At 40.1% G+C, this 22935-nt stretch overlaps 1 protein-coding gene across 1 annotated transcript in view; it reads left to right on the top strand.

Annotated features, from left to right (window-relative positions):
- The window catches only part of LOC117440717 (dnaJ homolog subfamily C member 10-like), a gene marked incomplete at its 3' end in the record, with an annotated part of 32647 nt that extends 10192 nt beyond the window's left edge, over positions 1-22455 (top strand). The window contains exons 5-15 of the mRNA XM_034076949.1: positions 493-575; positions 5361-5492; positions 15797-15890; positions 15977-16054; positions 18722-18765; positions 19965-20030; positions 20485-20550; positions 20720-20809; positions 20993-21103; positions 22003-22117; positions 22276-22455. Of these exons, the coding sequence (XP_033932840.1) occupies positions 493-575; positions 5361-5492; positions 15797-15890; positions 15977-16054; positions 18722-18765; positions 19965-20030; positions 20485-20550; positions 20720-20809; positions 20993-21103; positions 22003-22117; positions 22276-22455 (1059 nt within the window). The remainder of the gene's footprint in view (positions 1-492; positions 576-5360; positions 5493-15796; positions 15891-15976; positions 16055-18721; positions 18766-19964; positions 20031-20484; positions 20551-20719; positions 20810-20992; positions 21104-22002; positions 22118-22275) is intronic.
- Positions 22456-22935: the final 480 nt, after the last annotated feature.

Here is a 22935-nt window from a genome sequence, read left to right as displayed (position 1 = left end):
GTTCACAGTTCTGTCATCACATTATTTAATACGATTTGTTAAAACATTGTTGTTTCTTTTGATGTGAAATATTATGCATTTAATTTAAATAAAAAGCGATGTTAGTTTTGTTCACAATTTAGTTAGTTTACCTTATTTCTTGTCAAAAGAACCGTTAATACGATCGTTAAAAGGACCGGATCGATAAGCAGTATCGATATAAGTAGTAGTACAGGTAAAACCTTAACGATCCGAATAATCGATTAATCGTTTCATTAATCGATTATCAAATTAGTCGTTTGTTGCAGCCCTATTAACCAGTGTGTGTGTGTGTGTGTGTGTGTGTGTGTGACGGCAGTATTAACCGGTGTGTGTGTGTGTGTGTGTGTGTGACGGCAGTATTAACCGGTGTGTGTGTGTGTGTGACGGCAGTATTAACAGATGTGTGTGTGTGTAACGGCAGTATTAACAGATGTGTGTGTGTGTGTGTGTGTGTGTGTGTGTGTGTTTCAGAGGCAGCGGTGAACTCTGGAGAAATCTGGTTCATCAACTTCTATTTCCCACGATGCTCACACTGTCACGAGCTGGCTCCTGCGGTAACATGACACGAAACACACACATCAGACACACACACATCAGACACACACACATCAGACACACACACATCAGACACACACACATCAGACACACACACATCAGACACACACACATCAGACACACACACATCAGACACACACACATCAGAAACACACACATCAGAAACACACACATCAGACACACACACACATCAGAAACACACACACATCAGAAACACATCAGACACACACACATCAGACACACACACATTAGAAACACACACACCAGACACACACACATCAGACACACACACATCAGAAACACACACATCAGAAACACACACATCAGACACACACACATCAGACACACACACATCAGAAACACACACACATCAGACACACACACATCAGAAACACACACACCAGAAACACACCAGACACACACACATCAGACACACACACATTAGAAACACACACACCAGACACACACACATCAGAAACACACACACATCAGAAACACACACATTAGAAACACACACACATCAGAAACACACACACATCAGAAACACACACATCAGAAACACACACATCAGAAACACACACATCAGAAACACACACACCAGAAACACACACATCAGACACACACACATCAGACACACACACATCAGACACACACACATTAGAAACACACACATTAGAAACACACACACACATCAGAAACACACACATTAGAAACACACACATCAGAAACACACACATCAGAAACACACACACATCAGAAACACACACACATCAGAAACACACACACATCAGAAACACACACATCAGAAACACACACATCAGAAACACACACACATCAGAAACACACACACATCAGAAACACACACACACCAGAAACACACACACATCAGAAACACACACATCAGACACACACACATCAAACACACACACATCAGAAACACACACATCAGAAACACACACACCAGAAACACACACATCAGACACACACACATCAAACACACACACATCAGAAACACACACATCAGAAACACACACATTAGAAACACACACACATCAGAAACACACACACATCAGAAACACACACACATCAGAAACACACACACATCAGAAACACACACACATCAGAAACACACACACATCAGAAACACACACACATCAGAAACACACACACATCAGAAACACACACACATCAGAAACACACACACACATCAGAAACACACACACACACATCAGAAAACACACAACACACATCAGAAACACACACACACATCAGAAACACACACACATCAGAAACAACAAACATCCGAACCACACACATCAGGAACACACATTAATTAGAACACCACACACTCAGAAGCACACACATTCAGAAACACACACATCAGAAACCACCACACATCAAGAAACACACACACATCAGAAACCCACACATCAACACACACACCACAGAACACACACACATCATAAACCTCACACATTAGAAACACACACATCAGAAACACACACACATCAGAAACAACAACATCAGGACACACACACATCAGAAACACACACACATCCGAAACCACACCACACACATCAGAAACACCAATCAGAAACACACATCATTAGAAACACACACACATCAGAAACACACACACATCAGAAACACACACACATCAGACACACACACATCAGAAACACACACATCAGACACACACACACATCAGACACACACACATCAGAAACACACACATACATCAGAAACACACACATACATCAGAAACACACATCAGAAACACACACACATCAGAAACACACACACATCAGAAACACACACACATCAGAAACACACACATCAGACACACACACACATCAGAAACACACACATTAGAAACACACACACATCAGAAACACACACACATCAGAAACACACACATCAGAAACACACACACATCAGAAACACACACACATCAGAAACACACACATTAGAAACACACACATCAGAAACACACACACACATCATAAACACACACATCAGAAACACACACACATCAGACACACACACATCAGAAACACACACACATCAGAAACACACACACATCAGAAACACACACACATCAGAAACACACACACATCAGAAACACACACATTAGAAACACACACATCAGAAACACACACATCAGAAACACACACATCAGAAACACACACATTAGAAACACACACACATCAGACACACACACATTAGAAACACACACATCAGAAACACACACATCAGAAACACACACACATCAGACACACACACATCAGAAACACACACATCAGAAACACACACATCAGACACACACACATCAGAAACACACACACAACAGAAACACACACATCAGAAACACACACACATCAGACACACACACATCAGAAACACACACATCAGAAACACACACACAACAGAAACACACACACATCAGAAACACACACATCAGAAACACACACATCAGAAACACACACACAACAGAAACACACACAACAGAAACACACACATCAGAAACACACACACATCAGAAACACACACACAACAGAAACACACACACATCAGAAACACACACATCAGAAACACACACACAACAGAAACACACACATCAGAAACACACACATCAGAAACACACACATCAGAAACACACACATCAGAAACACACACATTAGAAACACACACATCAGAAACACACACATCAGAAACACACACACATCAGAAACACACACATCAGAAACACACACATCAGAAACACACACATTAGAAACACACACAACAGAAACACACACACATCAGAATGTCATATTTTATTCTGTAAATGCACTGATCTGATCTGTGTCTCTGTCTGATCTGTCTTCTCTGTCTGTGTCTCTGTCTTCTCTGTGTGTGTCTTCTCTGTGCGTCTGTCTGATCTGTGTGTCTCTGTCTTCTCTGTGTGTCTCTGTCTTCTCTGTGTGTCTCTCTGTCTTCTCTGTGTGTGTCTTCTCTGTGCGTCTGTCTTCTCTGTGTGTGTCTCTGTCTTCTCTGTGTGTCTCTCTGTCTTCTCTGTGTGTGTCTCTGTCTTCTCTGTCTCTCTGTCTTCTCTGTCTTCTCTGTGTGTCTCTGTCTTCTCTGTCTTCTCTGTCTCTCTGTCTTCTCTGTCTTCTCTGTGTGTCTCTGTCTTCTCTGTGTGTCTCTCTGTCTTCTCTGTCTTCTCTGTCTCTCTGTCTTCTCTGTCTTCTCTGTGTGTCTCTGTCTTCTCTGTGTGTCTGTCTTCTCTGTGTCTCTGTCTTCTCTGCGTGTCTCTGTCTTCTCTGCGTGCGTCTCTGTCTTCTCTGTGTGTCTGTCTTCTCTGTGTGTCTCTGTCTGATCTGTGTGTCTCTGTCTTCTCTGTGTGTCTCTGTCTTCTCTGTGTGTCTCTCTGTCTTCTCTGTGTGTGTCTTCTCTGTGCGTCTGTCTTCTCTGTGTCTCTGTCTTCTCTGTGTGTCTCTCTGTCTTCTCTGTCTCTCTGTCTTCTCTGTGTGTCTGTCTTCTCTGTGTGTCTCTGTCTTCTCTGTGTGTCTCTCTGTCTTCTCTGTGTGTGTCTTCTCTGTGCGTCTGTCTTCTCTGTGTGTGTCTCTGTCTTCTCTGTGTGTCTCTCTGTCTTCTCTGTCTCTCTGTCTTCTCTGTCTTCTCTGTGTGTCTGTCTTCTCTGCGTGTCTCTGTCTTCTCTGTGTGCGTCTCTGTCTTCTCTGTGTGTCTGTCTTCTCTGTGTCTCTGTCTTCTCTGTGTGTCTGTCTTCTCTGTGTGTCTGTCTTCTCTGTGTGTCTCTGTCTTCTCTGTGTGTCTGTCTTCTCTGTGTGTGTCTCTGTCTGATCTGTGTGTCTCTGTCTTCTCTGTGTGTCTCTCTGTCTTCTCTGTGTGTCTGTCTTCTCTGTGTGTGTCTCTGTCTTCTCTGTGTGTCTCTGTCTTCTCTGTGTGTCTGTCTTCTCTGTGTGTGTCTCTGTCTGATCTGTGTGTCTCTGTCTTCTCTGTGTCTCTGTCTTCTCTGTGTGTCTGTCTTCTCTGTGTGTCTGTCTGATATGTGTGTCTCTGTCTTCTCTGTGTCTCTGTCTTCTCTGTCTTCTCTGTGTCTCTGTCTTCTCTGTGTGTGTGTCTGTCTTCTCTGTGTGTGTCTCTGTCTGATCTGTGTGTCTCTGTCTGATCTGTGTGTCTCTGTCTTCTCTGTGTGTCTCTCTGTCTTCTCTGTGTGTCTCTCTGTCTTCTCTGTGTGTCTCTGTCTTCTCTGTGTGTCTCTGTCTTCTCTGTCTTCTCTGTGTGTCTCTGTCTTCTCTGTGTGTCTCTGTCTTCTCTGTGTGTGTCTCTGTCTTATCTGTGTGTGTCTGTCTTCTCTGTGTGTCTCTGTCTTCTCTGTGTGTGTCTCTGTCTTCTCTGTGTGTCTGTCTTCTCTGTGTGTGTCTCTGTCTGATCTGTGTGTCTCTGTCTTCTCTGTGTCTCTGTCTTCTCTGTGTGTCTGTCTTCTCTGTGTGTCTGTCTGATCTGTGTGTCTCTGTCTTCTCTGTGTCTCTGTCTTCTCTGTCTTCTCTGTGTCTCTGTCTTCTCTGTGTGTCTGTCTTCTCTGTGTGTGTCTCTGTCTGATCTGTGTGTCTCTGTCTTCTCTGTGTGTCTCTCTGTCTTCTCTGTGTGTCTCTGTCTTCTCTGTGTGTCTCTGTCTTCTCTGTCTTCTCTGTGTGTGTCTCTGTCTTCTCTGTGTGTCTGTCTTCTCTGTGTGTCTCTGTCTTCTCTGCGTGTCTCTGTCTTCTCTGTGTGCGTCTCAGTGGAGGGAGTTTGCCAAAGAGATGGACGGAGTGATGAGGATCGGAGCAGTAAACTGTGGAGACAACAACCACCTGTGCCGGAGCAAAGGCATCAACAGCTACCCCAGCCTGTACGTCTACAAAGCAGGACAGGTGGGACATTCACTCCTTCTGCGTCCATCATGTCCAAAGCAGGACAGGTGGGACATTCACTCCTTCTGCGTCCATCATGTCCAAAGCAGGACAGGTGGGACATTCACTCCTTCTGCGTCCATCATGTCCAAAGCAGGACAGGTGGGACATTCACTCCTTCTGCGTCCATCATGTCCAAAGCAGGGGACACAATGAAAGTGTAGCTGGTGAATGTGGAGCCACAGTTACTTCCGAGCATCTGTTTTCCTCTCCGAACGATCTGTATCTTCTCCCCGTGTCTACACTGAACACCTCCTGCATGCTTCATGAATACTCTTCAGCTGACTCGCCTGCGTCTTGTCCCAGAGGCGCGTTCACACTGCGGGACTTTTCCCACAAAGGTGCATGCGAACTTAGTGCATGCGAACTCTTTAGTTATGAACCGGAAAAAGTCCCTGGGGGTGGATTAGGCAAATGAAGCCGCTGACGTTCTTCTTCTTCTTCTTCTTCTTCTTCTTCTTCTTCTTCTTCTTCTTCTTCTTCTTCTTCTTCTTTGGGTTTACTGGCAGGCCGCAAACCACTTCACGGCGTATACTGCCGCCCGGAGTCCCCGGCCGGAAGTCCCCGGAGTTGGGAACTGGCTTCAGTAGAAGCTGCTGGGACTCCCAGCAGCTTCTACTGAAGCCTTCCGAGTAAATCGCCAGAACGCCGACACCTCCTAATCTCCACCGCTCCCATGTTTTATTTTGTGTTGCCATAAGTTAGTCTCTCTGCGTTTCTGCGCTGGGCTAATGCTAATAATGCTAATGCGAGGATAATAAAATGGCGGCTTCACAAAACTTTTTGGGAGTTTTACGGGGCGTGGTTTGCAATCCGCCCAGCCAATCAGAGATATAGCTCTTTTCTCACAAAAGAGCCGCTCGAAAGTCCCTGCTCTCTAGCAGGGACTTTCGAGGGGATTAAAAGGTTCGCATGAACTACTTTTAGTACCGGCTCGTTTTGGTGTGAAGGCGATCATGAACTAAGTTCGCATGAACCTTTGTGGGAAAAGTACCGCGGTGTGAACACGGCTAATGACAGCTCACCTGATCAGCTTCTTCCCCTCAGAGACCTCATCAGCAAGACCCAGGACACTGACTTTTATCCACCCAAAACATGACATTAATGCACTGCATGTGAACTTCATCATCTTTGTTGATACTGTGAGCCATGTCACATCACATGTCTCATGTTAGACGCTTTTATCCAAAGCGACTTACTTACTCAACACTGTGGGCAATCCCCACAGGAGCACCTTGGGGTGAAGGGTCTCAGGGACACAACGACATGCTGACTGCAGTGGGGTTTGAACCTGTGACCCCCTGGTCCCAACACCAACGCACTATCCACTGCGCCACACGTACATACTTTACTCTGACTGCTTTTTGCACATCTTTGCACACGTCTGCACAGCCCCACACTTTAAAACATATCACACTTTAAAATATATTTAACTGTTGTTTAAAATATAACACACTGTAGTTAAAATATATTCAACTTTAGTTTAAAATATAACACACTGTAGTTTAAAACATATTTAACTGTAGTTTAAAATATAACACACTGTAGTTTAAAATATAACACACTGTAGTTTAAAATATAACACTGTAGTTTAAAATATAACACACTGTAGTTTAAAATATATTTAACTGTAGTTTAAAATATAACACACTGTAGTTTAAAATATATTTAACTTTAGTTTAAAATATAACACACTGTAGTTTAAAATATATTTAACTGTAGTTTAAAACATAACACACTGTAGTTTAAAATATATTCAACTTTAGTTTAAAATATAACACACTGTAGTTTAAAATATATTTAACTGTAGTTTAAAATATAACACACTGTAGTTTAAAATATATTTAACTGTAGTTTAAAACATAACACACTGTAGTTTAAAATATATTTAACTGTAGTTTAAAACATAACACACTGTAGTTAAAATATATTCAACTTTAGTTTAAAATATAACACACTGTAGTTTAAAATATAACACACTGTAGTTTAAAATATATTCAACTTTAGTTTAAAATATAACACACTGTAGTTTAAAATATATTTAACTGTAGTTTAAAATATAACACACTGTAGTTTAAAATATATTTAACTGTAGTTTAAAACATAACACACTGTAGTTTAAAATATATTTAACTGTAGTTTAAAACATAACACACTGTAGTTAAAATATATTCAACTTTAGTTTAAAATATAACACACTGTAGTTTAAAATATATTTAACTGTAGTTTAAAATATAACACACTGTAGTTTAAAATATATTTAACTGTAGTTTAAAACATAACACACTGTAGTTTAAAATATATTTAACTGTAGTTTAAAACATAACACACTGTAGTTTAAAATATATTTAACTGTAGTTTAAAATATAACACACTGTAGTTTAAAATATATTCAACTTTAGTTTAAAACATAACACACTGTAGTTTAAAATATAACACACTGTAGTTTAAAATATATTCAACTTTAGTTTAAAACATAACACACTGTAGTTTAAAATATAACACACTGTAGTTTAAAATATATTCAACTTTAGTTTAAAATATAACACACTGTAGTTTAAAATATATTTAACTGTAGTTTAAAATATAACACACTGTAGTTTAAAATATATTTAACTGTAGTTTAAAACATAACACACTGTAGTTTAAAATATATTTAACTGTAGTTTAAAACATAACACACTGTAGTTAAAATATATTCAACTTTAGTTTAAAATATAACACACTGTAGTTTAAAATATATTTAACTGTAGTTTAAAATATAACACACTGTAGTTTAAAATATATTTAACTGTAGTTTAAAACATAACACACTGTAGTTTAAAATATATTTAACTGTAGTTTAAAACATAACACACTGTAGTTTAAAATATATTTAACTGTAGTTTAAAATATAACACACTGTAGTTTAAAATATATTCAACTTTAGTTTAAAACATAACACACTGTAGTTTAAAATATATTTAACTGTAGTTTAAAATATAACACACTGTAGTTTAAAATATATTCAACTTTAGTTTAAAATATAACACACTGTAGTTAAAATATATTCAACTTTAGTTTAAAACATAACACACTGTAGTTTAAAATATAACACACTGTAGTTTAAAATATATTTAACTGTAGTTTAAAACATAACACACTGTAGTTTAAAATATATTTAACTGTAGTTTAAAACATAACACACTGTAGTTAAAATATATTCAACTTTAGTTTAAAATATAACACACTGTAGTTTAAAACATATTTAACTGTAGTTTAAAACATAACACACTGTAGTTTAAAACATATTTAACTGTAGTTTAAAATATAATACACTGTAGTTTAAAATATAACACACTGTAGTTTAAAATATAACACACTGTAGTTTAAAATATATTTAACTGTAGTTTAAAATATATTTAACTGTAGTTTAAAATATAACACACTGTAGTTTAAAATATATTTAACTTTAGTTTAAAATATAACACTGTAGTTTAAAATACAACACACTGTAGTTTAAAATATATTTAACTTTAGTTTAAAATATAACACACTGTAGTTTAAAATATATTTAACTGTAGTTTAAAATATAACACACTGTAGTTTAAAATATAACACACTGTAATTTAAAATATATTTAACTGTAGTTTAAAATATATTTAACTGTAGTTTAAAATATAACACACTGTAGTTTAAAATATATTTAACTTTAGTTTAAAATATAACACACTGTAGTTTAAAATATATGTAACTGTAGTTTAAAATATAACACACTGTAGTTTAAAATATAACACACTGTAGTTTAAAATATAATACACTGTAGTTTAAAATATAACACACTGTAGTTTAAAATATATTTAACTTTAGTTTAAAATATAACACACTGTAGTTTAAAATACAACACACTGTAGTTTAAAATATATTTAACTTTAGTTTAAAATATAACACACTGTAGTTTAAAATATATTTAACTTTAGTTTAAAATATAACACACTGTAGTTTAAAATACAACACACTGTAGTTTAAAATATATTTAACTTTAGTTTAAAATATAACACACTGTAGTTTAAAATATATTTAACTGTAGTTTAAAATATAACACACTGTAGTTTAAAATATATTCAACTTTAGTTTAAAACATAACACACTGTAGTTTAAAATATATTTAACTGTAGTTTAAAACATAACGCACTGTAGTTTAAAATATATTTAACTGTAGTTTAAAATATAACACACTGTAGTTTAAAATATATTCAACTTTAGTTTAAAACATAACACACTGTAGTTTAAAATATATTCAACTTTAGTTTAAAACATAACACACTGTAGTTTAAAATATAACACACTGTAGTTTAAAATATATTCAACTTTAGTTTAAAATATAACACACTGTAGTTTAAAATATATTTAACTGTAGTTTAAAATATAACACACTGTAGTTTAAAATATATTTAACTGTAGTTTAAAACATAACACACTGTAGTTTAAAATATATTTAACTGTAGTTTAAAACATAACACACTGTAGTTAAAATATATTCAACTTTAGTTTAAAATATAACACACTGTAGTTTAAAATATATTTAACTGTAGTTTAAAATATAACACACTGTAGTTTAAAATATATTTAACTGTAGTTTAAAACATAACACACTGTAGTTTAAAATATATTTAACTGTAGTTTAAAACATAACACACTGTAGTTTAAAATATATTTAACTGTAGTTTAAAATATAACACACTGTAGTTTAAAATATATTCAACTTTAGTTTAAAAAATAACACACTGTAGTTTAAAATATATTTAACTGTAGTTTAAAATATAACACACTGTAGTTTAAAATATATTCAACTTTAGTTTAAAACATAACACACTGTAGTCCATCCATCCATCTTCTCCCGCTTATCCGTGGTCGGGTCGCGGGGGTAGCAGTTCCAGCAGAGAGCCCCAAACTTTCTTTTCCCTGGCGACATCAACCAGCTCTGACTGGGGGATCCCAAGGCGCTCCCAGGCCAGCGAAGAGATATAATCCCTCCACCTGGTCCTAGGTCTACCCCTTGGTCTCTTCCCAGCTGGACGTGCCTGGAACACCTCCCTAGGGAGGCGCCCAGGTGGCATCCTAACTAGGTGCCCGAACCACCTCAACTGGCTTCTTTCGACGCGAAGGAGGAGCGGCTCAACTCCGAGTCCCTCCCTGATGACCGAACTTCTCACCTTATCTCTAAGGGAGACACCAGCCACCCGGCGGAGGAAACCCATCTCGGCCGCTTGTATCCGCGATCTCGTTCTTTCGGTCATGACCCATCCTTCATGACCATAGGTGAGGGTAGGAACGAAAATGGCCCGGTAGACAGAGAGCTTTGCCTTCTGACTCAGCTCCCTTTTCGTCACAACGGTGCGGTAAAGCGACTGCAATACCGCTCCCGCTGCTCCGATTCTCCGGCCCATCTCACGCTCCATTGTTCCCTCACTCGAGAACAAGACCCCGAGATACTTGAACTCCTTCACTTGGGGTAAGGACTCATTCCCTACTTGGAGTGGACAGTCCATCGGTTTCCTGCTGAGAACCATGGCCTCAGATTTGGAGGTGCTGATCCTCATCCCAGCCGCTTCACACTCGGTTGCGAACCGATCCAGTGAGTGCTGAAGGTCGCAGACCGATGAAGCCATCAGAACCACATCATCTGCAAAAAGCAGTGGTGCAATCCTTACTCCACCGAACTGCAGACCCCCCCCCCCCCACGACTACGCCTCGAAATCCGATCCATGTATATTACAAACAGGATTGGTGACAAAGCGCAGCCCTGGCGGAGGCCAACCCTCACCGGAAATGGGTCCGACTTACTGCCGAGGACCCGGACACAGCTCTCGCTTTGGGAGTACAGAGATTGGATGGCCCTGAGTAGAGACCCCCTCACCCCATACTCCCGCAGCACCTCCCACAGTAACTCCCTGGGAACCCGGTCATACGCCTTCTCCAAGTCTACAAAACACATGTAGACCGGATAAGCGTACTCCCAGGCCCCCTCCAGGATCCTTGCGAGAGTAAAAAGCTGATCCGTCGTTCCACGACCAGGACGGAATCCGCATTGTTCCTCCTCAATCTGAGGTTCGACAATCGGCCTGACCCTCCTTTCAAGTACCTTGGAGTAAACTTTCCCGGGGAGGCTGAGTAGTGTGATGCCTCTGTAATTGGCACACACCCTCTGATCCCCCTTTTTGAAAAGGGGGACCACCACCCCGGTCTGCCACTCCTTCGGCACTGTTTCCGACTTCCACGCAACGTTGATGAGACGTGTCAACCATGACAGTCCCTCAACACCCAGAGCCTTCAGCATTTCCGGGCGGATCTCATCCACCCCCGGGGCTTTGCCACTGTGGAGTTGTTTAACGACCTCAGTGACCTCCCACCGGGAGATTGGTGTTGATCCCCCGTCATACTCCAGCTCTGCCTCTAACATAGAGGGCGGAGTTGTCGGGTTCAGGAGTTCCTCAAAGTGTTCCTTCCAACGCCCCAACACTCCATCAGTTGAGGTCAACAACGTCCCATCCTTACTGTACACAGCTTGGATGGTTCCCTGCTTCCCCCTCCTGAGGTGTCGGACAGTTTTCCAGAACAACTTTGGTGCCGCCCGAAAGTCCTTCTCCATGTCTTCTCCGAACTTCTCCCACACCCGCTGCTTTGCCTCGGCCACGGATGAGGCTGCTGCCCTTCGGGCCTGTCGGTACCTTGCAACTGCCTCAGGAGTCCCCCGGGATAACAAATCCCTGAAGGCCTCCTTCTTCAGTCGGACGGCTTCCCTGACCACCGGTGTCCACCAGGAGGTTCGAGGGTTACCGCCCCTTGAGGCACCTAGGACCTTGAGACCACAGCTCCCCACCGCGGCTTCGGCAATAGAGGCTTTGAACACCGACCACTCTGGTTCAATGTCCCCAACCTCCACAGGAATGCCCGAAAAGCTCCGCCGGAGGTGTGAGTTGAAGGCCTCCTGAACTTGGGCCTCCTCCAGACGTTCCCAGTTCACCCGAACTACACGTTTGGGCTTACCAGGTCTATCCAGAGGCTTCCCCCGCCACTCGACCCAACTCACCACCAGATGGTGATCAGTTGACAACTCCGCCCCTCTCTTTACCCGAGTGTCCAAAACATACGGCCTCAGGTCCGATGATACGATAACGAAATCGATCATGGACCTTCTGCCTAGGGTGCTCTGGTACCACGTACACTTATGAGCATCCTTATGTTCGAACATGGTGTTTGTTATGGCCAATCCATGACTAGCACAGAAGTCCAGTAACAAACCACCACTCCGGTTCAGATCAGACTACACACTGTAGTTTAAAATATAACACACTGTAGTTAAAATATATTCAACTTTAGTTTAAAACATAACACACTGTAGTTTAAAATATAACACACTGTAGTTTAAAATATATTTAACTGTAGTTTAAAACATAACACACTGTAGTTTAAAATATATTTAACTGTAGTTTAAAACATAACACACTGTAGTTAAAATATATTCAACTTTAGTTTAAAATATAACACACTGTAGTTTAAAACATATTTAACTGTAGTTTAAAACATAACACACTGTAGTTTAAAACATATTTAACTGTAGTTTAAAATATAATACACTGTAGTTTAAAATATAACACACTGTAGTTTAAAATATAACACACTGTAGTTTAAAATATATTTAACTGTAGTTTAAAATATATTTAACTGTAGTTTAAAATATAACACACTGTAGTTTAAAATATATTTAACTTTAGTTTAAAATATAACGCACTGTAGTTTAAAATACAACACACTGTAGTTTAAAATATATTTAACTTTAGTTTAAAATATAACACACTGTAGTTTAAAATATATTTAACTGTAGTTTAAAATATAACACACTGTAGTTTAAAATATAACACACTGTAATTTAAAATATATTTAACTGTAGTTTAAAATATATTTAACTGTAGTTTAAAATATAACACACTGTAGTTTAAAATATATTTAACTTTAGTTTAAAATATAACACACTGTAGTTTAAAATATATGTAACTGTAGTTTAAAATATAACACACTGTAGTTTAAAATATAACACACTGTAGTTTAAAATATAATACACTGTAGTTTAAAATATAACACACTGTAGTTTAAAATATATTTAACTTTAGTTTAAAATATAACACACTGTAGTTTAAAATACAACACACTGTAGTTTAAAATATATTTAACTTTAGTTTAAAATATAACACACTGTAGTTTAAAATATATTTAACTTTAGTTTAAAATATAACACACTGTAGTTTAAAATACAACACACTGTAGTTTAAAATATATTTAACTTTAGTTTAAAATATAACACACTGTAGTTTAAAATATAACACACTGTAGTTTAAAATATAACACACTGTAATTTAAAATATATTTAACTGTAGTTTAAAATATATTTAACTGTAGTTTAAAATATAACACACTGTAGTTTAAAATATATTTAACTTTAGTTTAAAATATAACACACTGTAGTTTAAAATATATGTAACTGTAGTTTAAAATATAACACTGTAGTTTAAAATATAACACACTGTAGTTTAAAATATAATACACTAGTTTAAAATATAACACACTGTAGTTTAAAATATATTTAACTTTAGTTTAAAATATAACACTGTAGTTTAAAATATATTTCACTGTAGTTTAAAATATATTTAACTTTAGTTTAAAATACAACACACTGTAGTTTAAAATATATTTAACTTTAGTTTAAAATACAACACACTGTAGTTTAAAATATAACACACTGTAGTTTAAAATACAACACACTGTAGTTTAAAATATAACACACTGTAGTTTAAAATATAACACACTGTAGTTTAAAATACAACACACTGTAGTTTAAAATATAACACACTGTAGTTTAAAATATAACACACTGTAGTTTAAAATATAACACACTGTAGTTTAAAATACAACACACTGTAGTTTGAAATATAACACACTGTAGTTTGCCGTATACTCATTGTCTTAAGTGTTTTTGTTTTTTAGCTGTTAAGTTTATTTGTACAGTTACAGTGGTGTAAATCCTTGTCTTTAGCGTCCTGTTTTAATGCTGAATTGTTTCTTAAAAATACTTATTTTTAATATCCTATATATTTCTTTGCAGCTTGTTTTCTTAGATAGTTCATGTTCCCACCACCAGATACCAAAGCTAATTCCTTGCGTGTGTGAACGTGCCCGGTTACACAGAGAGACTCAGGAGTGAGTCCACATTGAAGCACTTCACAGAAACAGCAGTCTTAATATTTGATTGAAGAAGCGTAGATAAAGTCTGTTGGTCCTTTTTAAGTGGAAACTAGAAGTTAAAATGTGTTTAAGCACAAAAGAAACGCAGCTTATGTTCTACACTAAACCCAAGAACAAGACCACATGTCTCGCATTTCAGACTGAACTGACGTGTCTCCTAACGAGCATTGTATTTTTTTTAGAGCCGGGACTCGATTAAAAAAATTAATCTAATTAATTAGAGGCTTTGTAATTAATTAATCGAAATTAATCGCATTTTTAATCAAATATACATATCTGACCTGAGAACAGCGAGAAGCAGTTTCCACATGGATGTTACTCCAGGTGGTCTACAGTCGAGTGCACTCCAGTGGTTATTCTCTCAGACGTGGACTCACTTATCCTGGCCCTGAAACCAGTCATCTGGTTGAGTGTGGGTTGGGTCAGGGTGTGGTTCCTTGCACTCGGAGTCGGACTAACGTCCACGCTAGCTGCTACATGCTAGCTGCTACACGCTAGCTGCCACATGCTAGCTGCTACATGCTAGCTGCTACATGCTTTGCATTTAGGTGATACTTTAGGCTCGATGTGCTGCGGCTCTTGTCGACGCTTCCATCCGTCCGTTTTTTAAAACAAAATGTCCCATCCACGGGGCCGACCGAAGCGGTCTCATCAGCTTGTTCGTTCATGTTTGACTATTGTTCACCGTGGTTTGTTGTTGTTTGAAGTCCCATGCTGAAGTCATGAACGTTAGTTGGTGCTCCAGTATAATCGGTACGCCGGAAACTCATCCAGTGAGAAACGTTCCGCTGTGCAAAAATAAGTGTGATTAAAATGCGTTAATTTTTGTGTAATTAATTAATCTTAATTAACGCGTTAAAGTCTCGGCCCTAATTTTTATTGTCCAACGCCATGTGTCTGTATGCTGCTGCAAATCAAACATTCCCCACATTGGGATCAATAAAGTGCTTGTTATTCTTATCTGAGTGACTTTGTGTTTCCAGAGACCAGAGAGGTTTAATGGAGAGCGCTCTAAAGACAGCCTGGTCCAATTCTCCATGAAGTTCGTCACCACCTCCGTCACCGAGCTGTGGCAAGGTTCATATCACTCATTCAGCTAATGTGTGAAGGTATCCAGGTGTGTGTTCTGACGTGTGTGTGTGTGTGTGTGTGTGTGTGTGCAGGTAACATGTTCAGTGAGATAGAGACGGCGTACTCCTCAGGAATGGGATGGCTCATCACTTTCTGCTCAGACACTGGAGGTAAGGTTCGAGGTCATTTTGAAGTGCCTGTTATTTTGTTTATATTGATTGTTGTGCTTGTGTGTAGGTCTTAATGTGTACATATGTGTACATGTGTCTGTTGATTGTGTATATATAGCTATATACATATGTTTGTATTTGGGATTGTGGGAAACGGTATTTCGATCTGTCTGAACACACAAACTGAAAGATGGACAATAAAGTTGACTTTGACTTTAATAATAATAATAATAATAATTCCTTACATTTATTACAGCGCTTTTCCAGATGCTCAAAGTGCTTTTACAAATACACATTACACATATCATACATGCAATGGTCACCACTGTGGACAATACCCACAGGAGCAAGTTCAGGTTCAAAGTAGGGGTGGGCGATATCGAAAAATATATTATCACGATATTTTTCAAGCAGTATCACGAGAGACGATATATATCACGATCTTTTTTCATGTCGGTTATTATGGTTATTTGTCAAGTTACTTAACAGTACAAGCACCTACAAGGTAACCGAAACTAAAACAAAAAGAAGTAACAGACCAGAATAGCATTTCAAGCTGGTTTTATTTTTTTATTTCAGAAATGAATTCCTGAATGAACAATTCAACATTTTGATATGGCTTCAAGGCACACTTTCTCAGTATACAAATGAACTCTCTGAGGTAGCACTAGCAGTGAACATCAATAAACACGAGAAGGAGGGTAAAACATAACTAAGTAAAACATAAAACATCAATGAGGAAAAGTCAGTGCCAAACAATTCAAATGTAAACTTTAGACTTGAAGTGCAATAAAAGACTTTAGCATAACTGAAGGGAAACGTTTTTTCATTTTTTTTTTTTTATCACGATCGATACGATATCTCTGAAAAAGCATATCGTGGAGACCTAATATCGTCACGACAATATATATCGTCATATCGCCCACCCCTAGTTCAAAGTTAGTTTATTTGTAAGACCCAGAGGCAATTCAAAGTGCTTCACATCGGCATTTAACACACAATTAAAAACTAAAAAAGGACAATTCGTATTCAGCAGCTAAAAGTGCAACGATGAGGCTCGGTTAAAGGACCAGGGTTTGTTCCAGGTAACACACACACTGCGTTTAACACAGGTGTGTCCTGTAGTCATATCTTCACCACACCTGTGTTCACGAGAGGAGGCCTATGGGTGTCATTAAGCTTGCTATTCCTGTCATGCTGTGGGTTTTCTTTATCATTTCTTGTGTGTCTTCTATGTTGAAAAAGGGAAGCATGATTTCCACCCCGGAGAAGTCTGTACTGTTGCTCACACTCGCATGCTTCTTCTCAACACAACTATTTGAAATGATAACCACAGAATCCCACTGATCGGGACTAACTTGACCACTGATCGGCCGATGCACGATAGGACTAAGAGGCTTTTGCAGACTCTAACGATTACAACATCAATTGCACCCAATCATTCTGACATCATGGCCAACGGCTTCTGCGCGTATGACCGTGAGGACGTTTGATGGGAAAATCAATCAATCAATCAATCAATCAATGTTTATTTATAGCCCAATATCACAATGTTACCTTTGTCTCAGTGGACTTCACAGTTTGTACAGAATATCAATATGACAATACGACACCCTTTGTCCTTAGACCCTCTGTCCTTAGACCCTGTGTCCTTAGACCCTGTGTCCTTAGACCCTCTGTCCTTAGACCCTGTGTCGTTAGACCTTCTGTCCTTAGACCCTGTGTCCTTAGACCTTCTGTCCTTAGACCCTGTGTCCTTAGACCTTCTGTCCTTAGACCCTGTGTCCTTAGACCTTCTGTCCTTAGACCCTGTGTCCTTAGACCTTCTGTCCTTAGACCCTGTGTCCTTAGACCCTGTGTCCTTAGACCCTCTGTCCTTAGACCCTCTGTCCTTAGACCTTCTGTCCTTAGACCCTGTGTCCTAAGACCTTCTGTCCTTAGACCCTGTGTCCTTAGACCCTGTGTCCTTAGACCCTGTGTCCTTAGACCCTGTGTCCTTAGACCTTCTGTCCTTAGACCCTGTGTCCTTATACCCTGTGTCCTTAGACCCTCTGTCCTTAGACCCTCTGTCCTTAGACCCTCTGTCCTTAGACCCTGTGTCCTTAGACCCTGTGTCCTAAGACCTTCTGTCCTTAGACCCTCTGTCCTTAGACCCTCTGTCCTTAGACCCTGTGTCCTTATACCCTGTGTCCTTAAACCCTGTGTCCTTAGACCCTGTGTCCTTAGACCCTGTGTCCTTAGACCCTCATATCGTACAAAATGCCCTCTTTTCTATGAAAACGCGCCTCAGGTGGTCGCTGTAAAGTGGGTCTGCTCAGTCATTTATTTAAGGAAGCAGTGTGTCATGATAAATAAATAAAGCTCCCCTGCATGTCATGGAAATACACAACTAGTTATTTCATAAACAACAGTGTTATTCCTCAGCCCTCAAAATGGCCTTCACATGCAAACCTCTCTGTGGCCGTTTCTCAGTGTCGAGGAGGCTTGCTTGGTAGCACATGCATTTAAACAGTGATTCGGCGCCACTCGACGACGTAGTGGCTCTGGAGCAGCTCTCCTCGACATTGAGGAACGACCCGTGTGTCTGCGCTGTGATAGCAATGCAGCATCTAACTTTAGACTGTAGTCATTGTTAGTAATAATTGTACGTTACTCTCTCTCTCTCAGACTGCCTGGAGCCCAGAACGAGGCAGAAGGTGGCGGGGATGTTGGTGAGAACTCGGCATTAGTAAAATAATACATTTGATGTCTCTATTGTAAGAACTGCGCAGGTTTACTCCATCACAACTTGGTGTTATGAGTGACATCGCAAATACCTTTCTTCATGTACATCGTCTAACGTCTAAAACGCCTCACCTTTGATTTACACGACGTCTGTGGTGAAAACACGCTAACAGAAGAAGAGTTTTTACTGTAGTAAAGTACACAGATTTGTGGTGTGTGTGTGTGTGTCCTAGCATTACTATACTTGTGGGGACCTACATCTGTTTACATAGTCATGCGTGGGGACTCGCCTCCCTTATGGGGACAAATTGGAGGTCCCCATGAGGGGGATCATTAATTTCAGGGTGAAGACTTGGTTAGGATTAGGATTAGGGTTAGGCATGTTTTGGTTAAGGTTAGGATAAGTCTCCAGGAAATGCATGTAAGGGCGCGTTCACACCTGCCTTGTATAGTCCGGTTGAATCGAACCCTGGTGCGTTTAGCCGGTTCGTTTGGGTCGGTGTGAACGCAATCCGAGACCTCTGAAGAGAACTAAACAACCGGACTCTGGTCCGCCTAAAGAGGTGGTCTCGGAGCGCTTGCTTGCGAACTCTGGAGCGCTTTGCTGGTGTGAACGCAGTCCGCACCAAAACATAGGAAGTATTTACGAGTCACAAGAACGCGGATGTTTTCAAAATTTTAGCGAAAGAGTCTTTCAAGACATCCGCGGTTGTTTAGTTAAAGAGTGAAGCAGGATGAAGAGTTGAACAGTGTCGTGTAAAGTAAACATTCTCCGTAAAATGTTTTTTAACGGACGTTGTTTGATTATATAATCATATGCGCGGGCCGCTGGTGTCTGTTGATCTCCAGACTAACAGCAGCATGAGAATAACCTGCCGATGCTCCATGGCGGAGGCTCCGGTAGAAATTGCCGGGGTTTGCGTTTGTACCCCCTTAATGTCTGACCAATGGGTGAACAGCATTTCCGAGCACATGACTTGTGTTTAAAGTTTATAGTCCGTTTGAGTTTTGCCGCCTTCTGAGAAATGAAACAATAACAAACTGTCGTCTGGTGCGCACCTGAGAGCGGACTATTGGGTGTGAACGCACCCTAAGTCAATGTAATGTCCCCTGAAGTGATGTGTGTGTGTGTGTGTGTGTGTGTGTGTGTGTGTGTGTGTGTGTGTGTGTGTGTGTGTGTGTGTAGGATGGTCTAGTGAAGGTGGGATGGATGGACTGCACCTCACAGCAACATCTCTGTGACAGTTTCCAGGTAAGAGCCACACTCAAACGTTAGTTGTTGTTTCCTTAACGTTTTGACGCAGTTTTAACGTTAGGGATTTGTGTTGCCATATCTCGAGTGTTTGAGGACTATGGGGCGACAAAATCAGTCATCGTTGTTCATGTTCAACTTACAACAAGTGTAAGCTCGGTGACGGCAACAGCTGGTAAACGTCTCTGCTGGTTCGACTCATGTAACATAATCCCTTCAGCACACACACTCCGATATGTAGAATAACTTCACCTCTGATTGTGATGATTTTGCCGCCTCTAAATCTTCAAAATGTTTTCAGTTTGTGGTAATTGATCCTCCTGTGTTGACTCCCATGGTTTCTCGCTAGTTACGTTAATATGGAACATGAGTATCATCTGCGGGGGGGTTAGGTGTGTTGTTGTTGTGTGTGTTCTGCTGCAGTACGAGTGTGTGATCAGTGTTGGTGTTTCAGGTGACGAGCGGAGCGACAGCCCTGTTCCCTCCTGGCAGCACTCTGGATCAGAAGGGCAGCGTGTTGGTGAGAGACACACACACACACACACACACACACACACACACACACACACACACACACACACACACACACACACACACACACACACACACACACACACACACACACACACACACCACTATTTACTGCAGATACTGAGTGTACTACTGCATCATGTGTGTATTTATTCCAGTGGCTGAATACTTTGGACAGTAGAGAGATTTACAACCAGGTCATCAACCACCTGCCGGACCTGGAGCTGCTGACAGGAGACAGCTTCAAGGTACGCACGCACGCACGCACGCACGCTCGCTCGCTCGCTCGCTCACTCACTCACTCACTCACTCACTCACTCACTCACTCTCTTTCTTTCTCTCTCTAATACACACATAGTCAGATTAGCTTCTGTTGCTTTTAGATGCACACATACACTTTCATATCATATCAATCTACTTCCTGTCTCCAGAGGAAGTTGGCCCATCATCGCTGGTTGGTCAGTTTCACATTTGGAGAGAAAAGCCCCGCCTCCAACGAGTACAAGAAGCTACAGGCTTTCCTACAAGGAGATCACATACAGGTACTGTCTGTCTCTACTTTAAAGAGTCCTCTCCTGCTGATGTTCAGGTGTATATCAGTATGTAGTGTCTCTACTTTAAAGAGTCCTCTCCTGCTGATGTTCAGGTGTGTATCAGTATGTAGTGTCTCTACTTTAAAGAGTCCTCTCCTGCTGATGTTCAGGTGTATATCAGTATGTAGTGTCTCTACTTTAAAGAGTCCTCTCCTGCTGATGTTCAGGTGTATATCAGTATGTAGTGTCTCTACTTTAAAGAGTCCTCTCCTGCTGATGTTCAGGTGTATATCAGTGTGTAGTGTCTCTACTTTAAAGAGTCCTCTCCCGCTGATGTTCAGGTGTATATTAGTATGTAGTGTCTCTACTTTAAAGAGTCCTCTCCTGTTGATGTTCAGGTGTATATCAGTATGTAGTGTCTCTACTGTAAAGAGTCCTCTCCTGTTGATGTTCAGGTGTATATCAGTATGTAGTGTCTCTACTTTAAAGAGTCCTCTCCTGCTGATGTTCAGGTGTATATCAGTATGTAGTGTCTCTACTTTAAAGAGTCCTCTCCTGTTGATGTTCAGGTGTATATCAGTATGTAGTGTCTCTACTGTAAAGAGTCCTCTCCTGTTGATGTTCAGGTGTATATCAGTATGTAGTGTCTCTACTGTAAAGAGTCCTCTCCTGTTGATGTTCAGGTGTATATCAGTATGTAGTGTCTCTACTTTAAAGAGTCCTCTCCTGTTGATGTTCAGGTGTATATCAGTATGTAGTGTCTCTACTTTAAAGAGTCCTCTCCTGCTGATGTTCAGGTGTATATCAGTATGTAGTGTCTCTACTTTAAAGAGTCCTCTCCTGCTGATGTCCAGGTGTATATCAGTATGTAGTGTCTCTACTTTAAAGAGTCCTCTCCTGTCTCTCAGGTGGGCAGAGTGGACTGTAAATCAGATCTGAAGTTGTGTCAGTCTCTCTACATCCACAAACCCTGTGTGGCCGTCTTCAAAGGGATGGGGATCCACGACTTTGAGATCCACCACGGTCAGTAAAACGGTCTTTATTTAGTATTTTATGTTCATAAATATACAGGTGGTGTTTTGTTGCATATTAATGACCTCTGTCGCTGTTGCTGTGTGTTTATAGCCTGTATGTGTGTGTGTGTGTGTGTGTGTGTGTGTATAACCTGTGTGTGTGTGCAGGTAAAGACGTGCTGTACAACATCGTGGGCTTTGCGCGGGACAGCGTTCGAGCTCACGTCAACACTCTGAGGCCGGACAACTTCCCCTCAGAGAAAGACAGGAAGGAGCCTTGGCTCGTGGACTTCTTCGCTCCGGTTCGTCAAATCGTCATTCTGGAGATAACTGAACGTGTGTGTGTGTGTGTGTGTGTGTGTGTGTGTGTGTGTGTGTGTGTGTGGTGTGTGTGTGTGTGGTGTGTGTGTGTGTGTGTGTGTGTGTGTGTGTGTGTGTGTGTGTGTGTGTGTGTGTGTGTGTGTGTGTGTGTGTGTGTGTGTGTGTGTGTGTGTGTGTGTGTGTGTGTGTGTGTGTGTGTGTGTGTGTGTGTGTGTGGTGTGTGTGTGTGTGTGTGTGTGTGTGTGTGTGGTGTGTGTGTGTGTGTGTGTGTGTGTGTGTGTGTGTGTGTGTGTGTGTGTGTGTGTGTGACTATGAAAATAATTGATATATTTCACTTCATACTTCAGTGAATGCAAATCGTAGAGGTCTCTAACCTGACATAACGAGTTTCCTGTTCTAACGCTGTAATCACCAAATATAGCCACGGACTTTCCTTCCCGTTGACCGTGCAGCTGTGCTTAGGGTTAGCTAGCTGTGCTTAGGGTTAGCTAGCTGTGCTTAGGGTTA

The sequence above is a fragment of the Pseudochaenichthys georgianus genome, unplaced genomic scaffold (assembly GCF_902827115.2).
Source record: "Pseudochaenichthys georgianus unplaced genomic scaffold, fPseGeo1.2 scaffold_1145_arrow_ctg1, whole genome shotgun sequence".
Taxonomy (NCBI): domain Eukaryota; kingdom Metazoa; phylum Chordata; class Actinopteri; order Perciformes; family Channichthyidae; genus Pseudochaenichthys; species Pseudochaenichthys georgianus.
The sequence above is the reverse complement of the archived record's forward strand: the minus strand, read 5'-3'. Positions and strand labels throughout refer to the sequence as shown.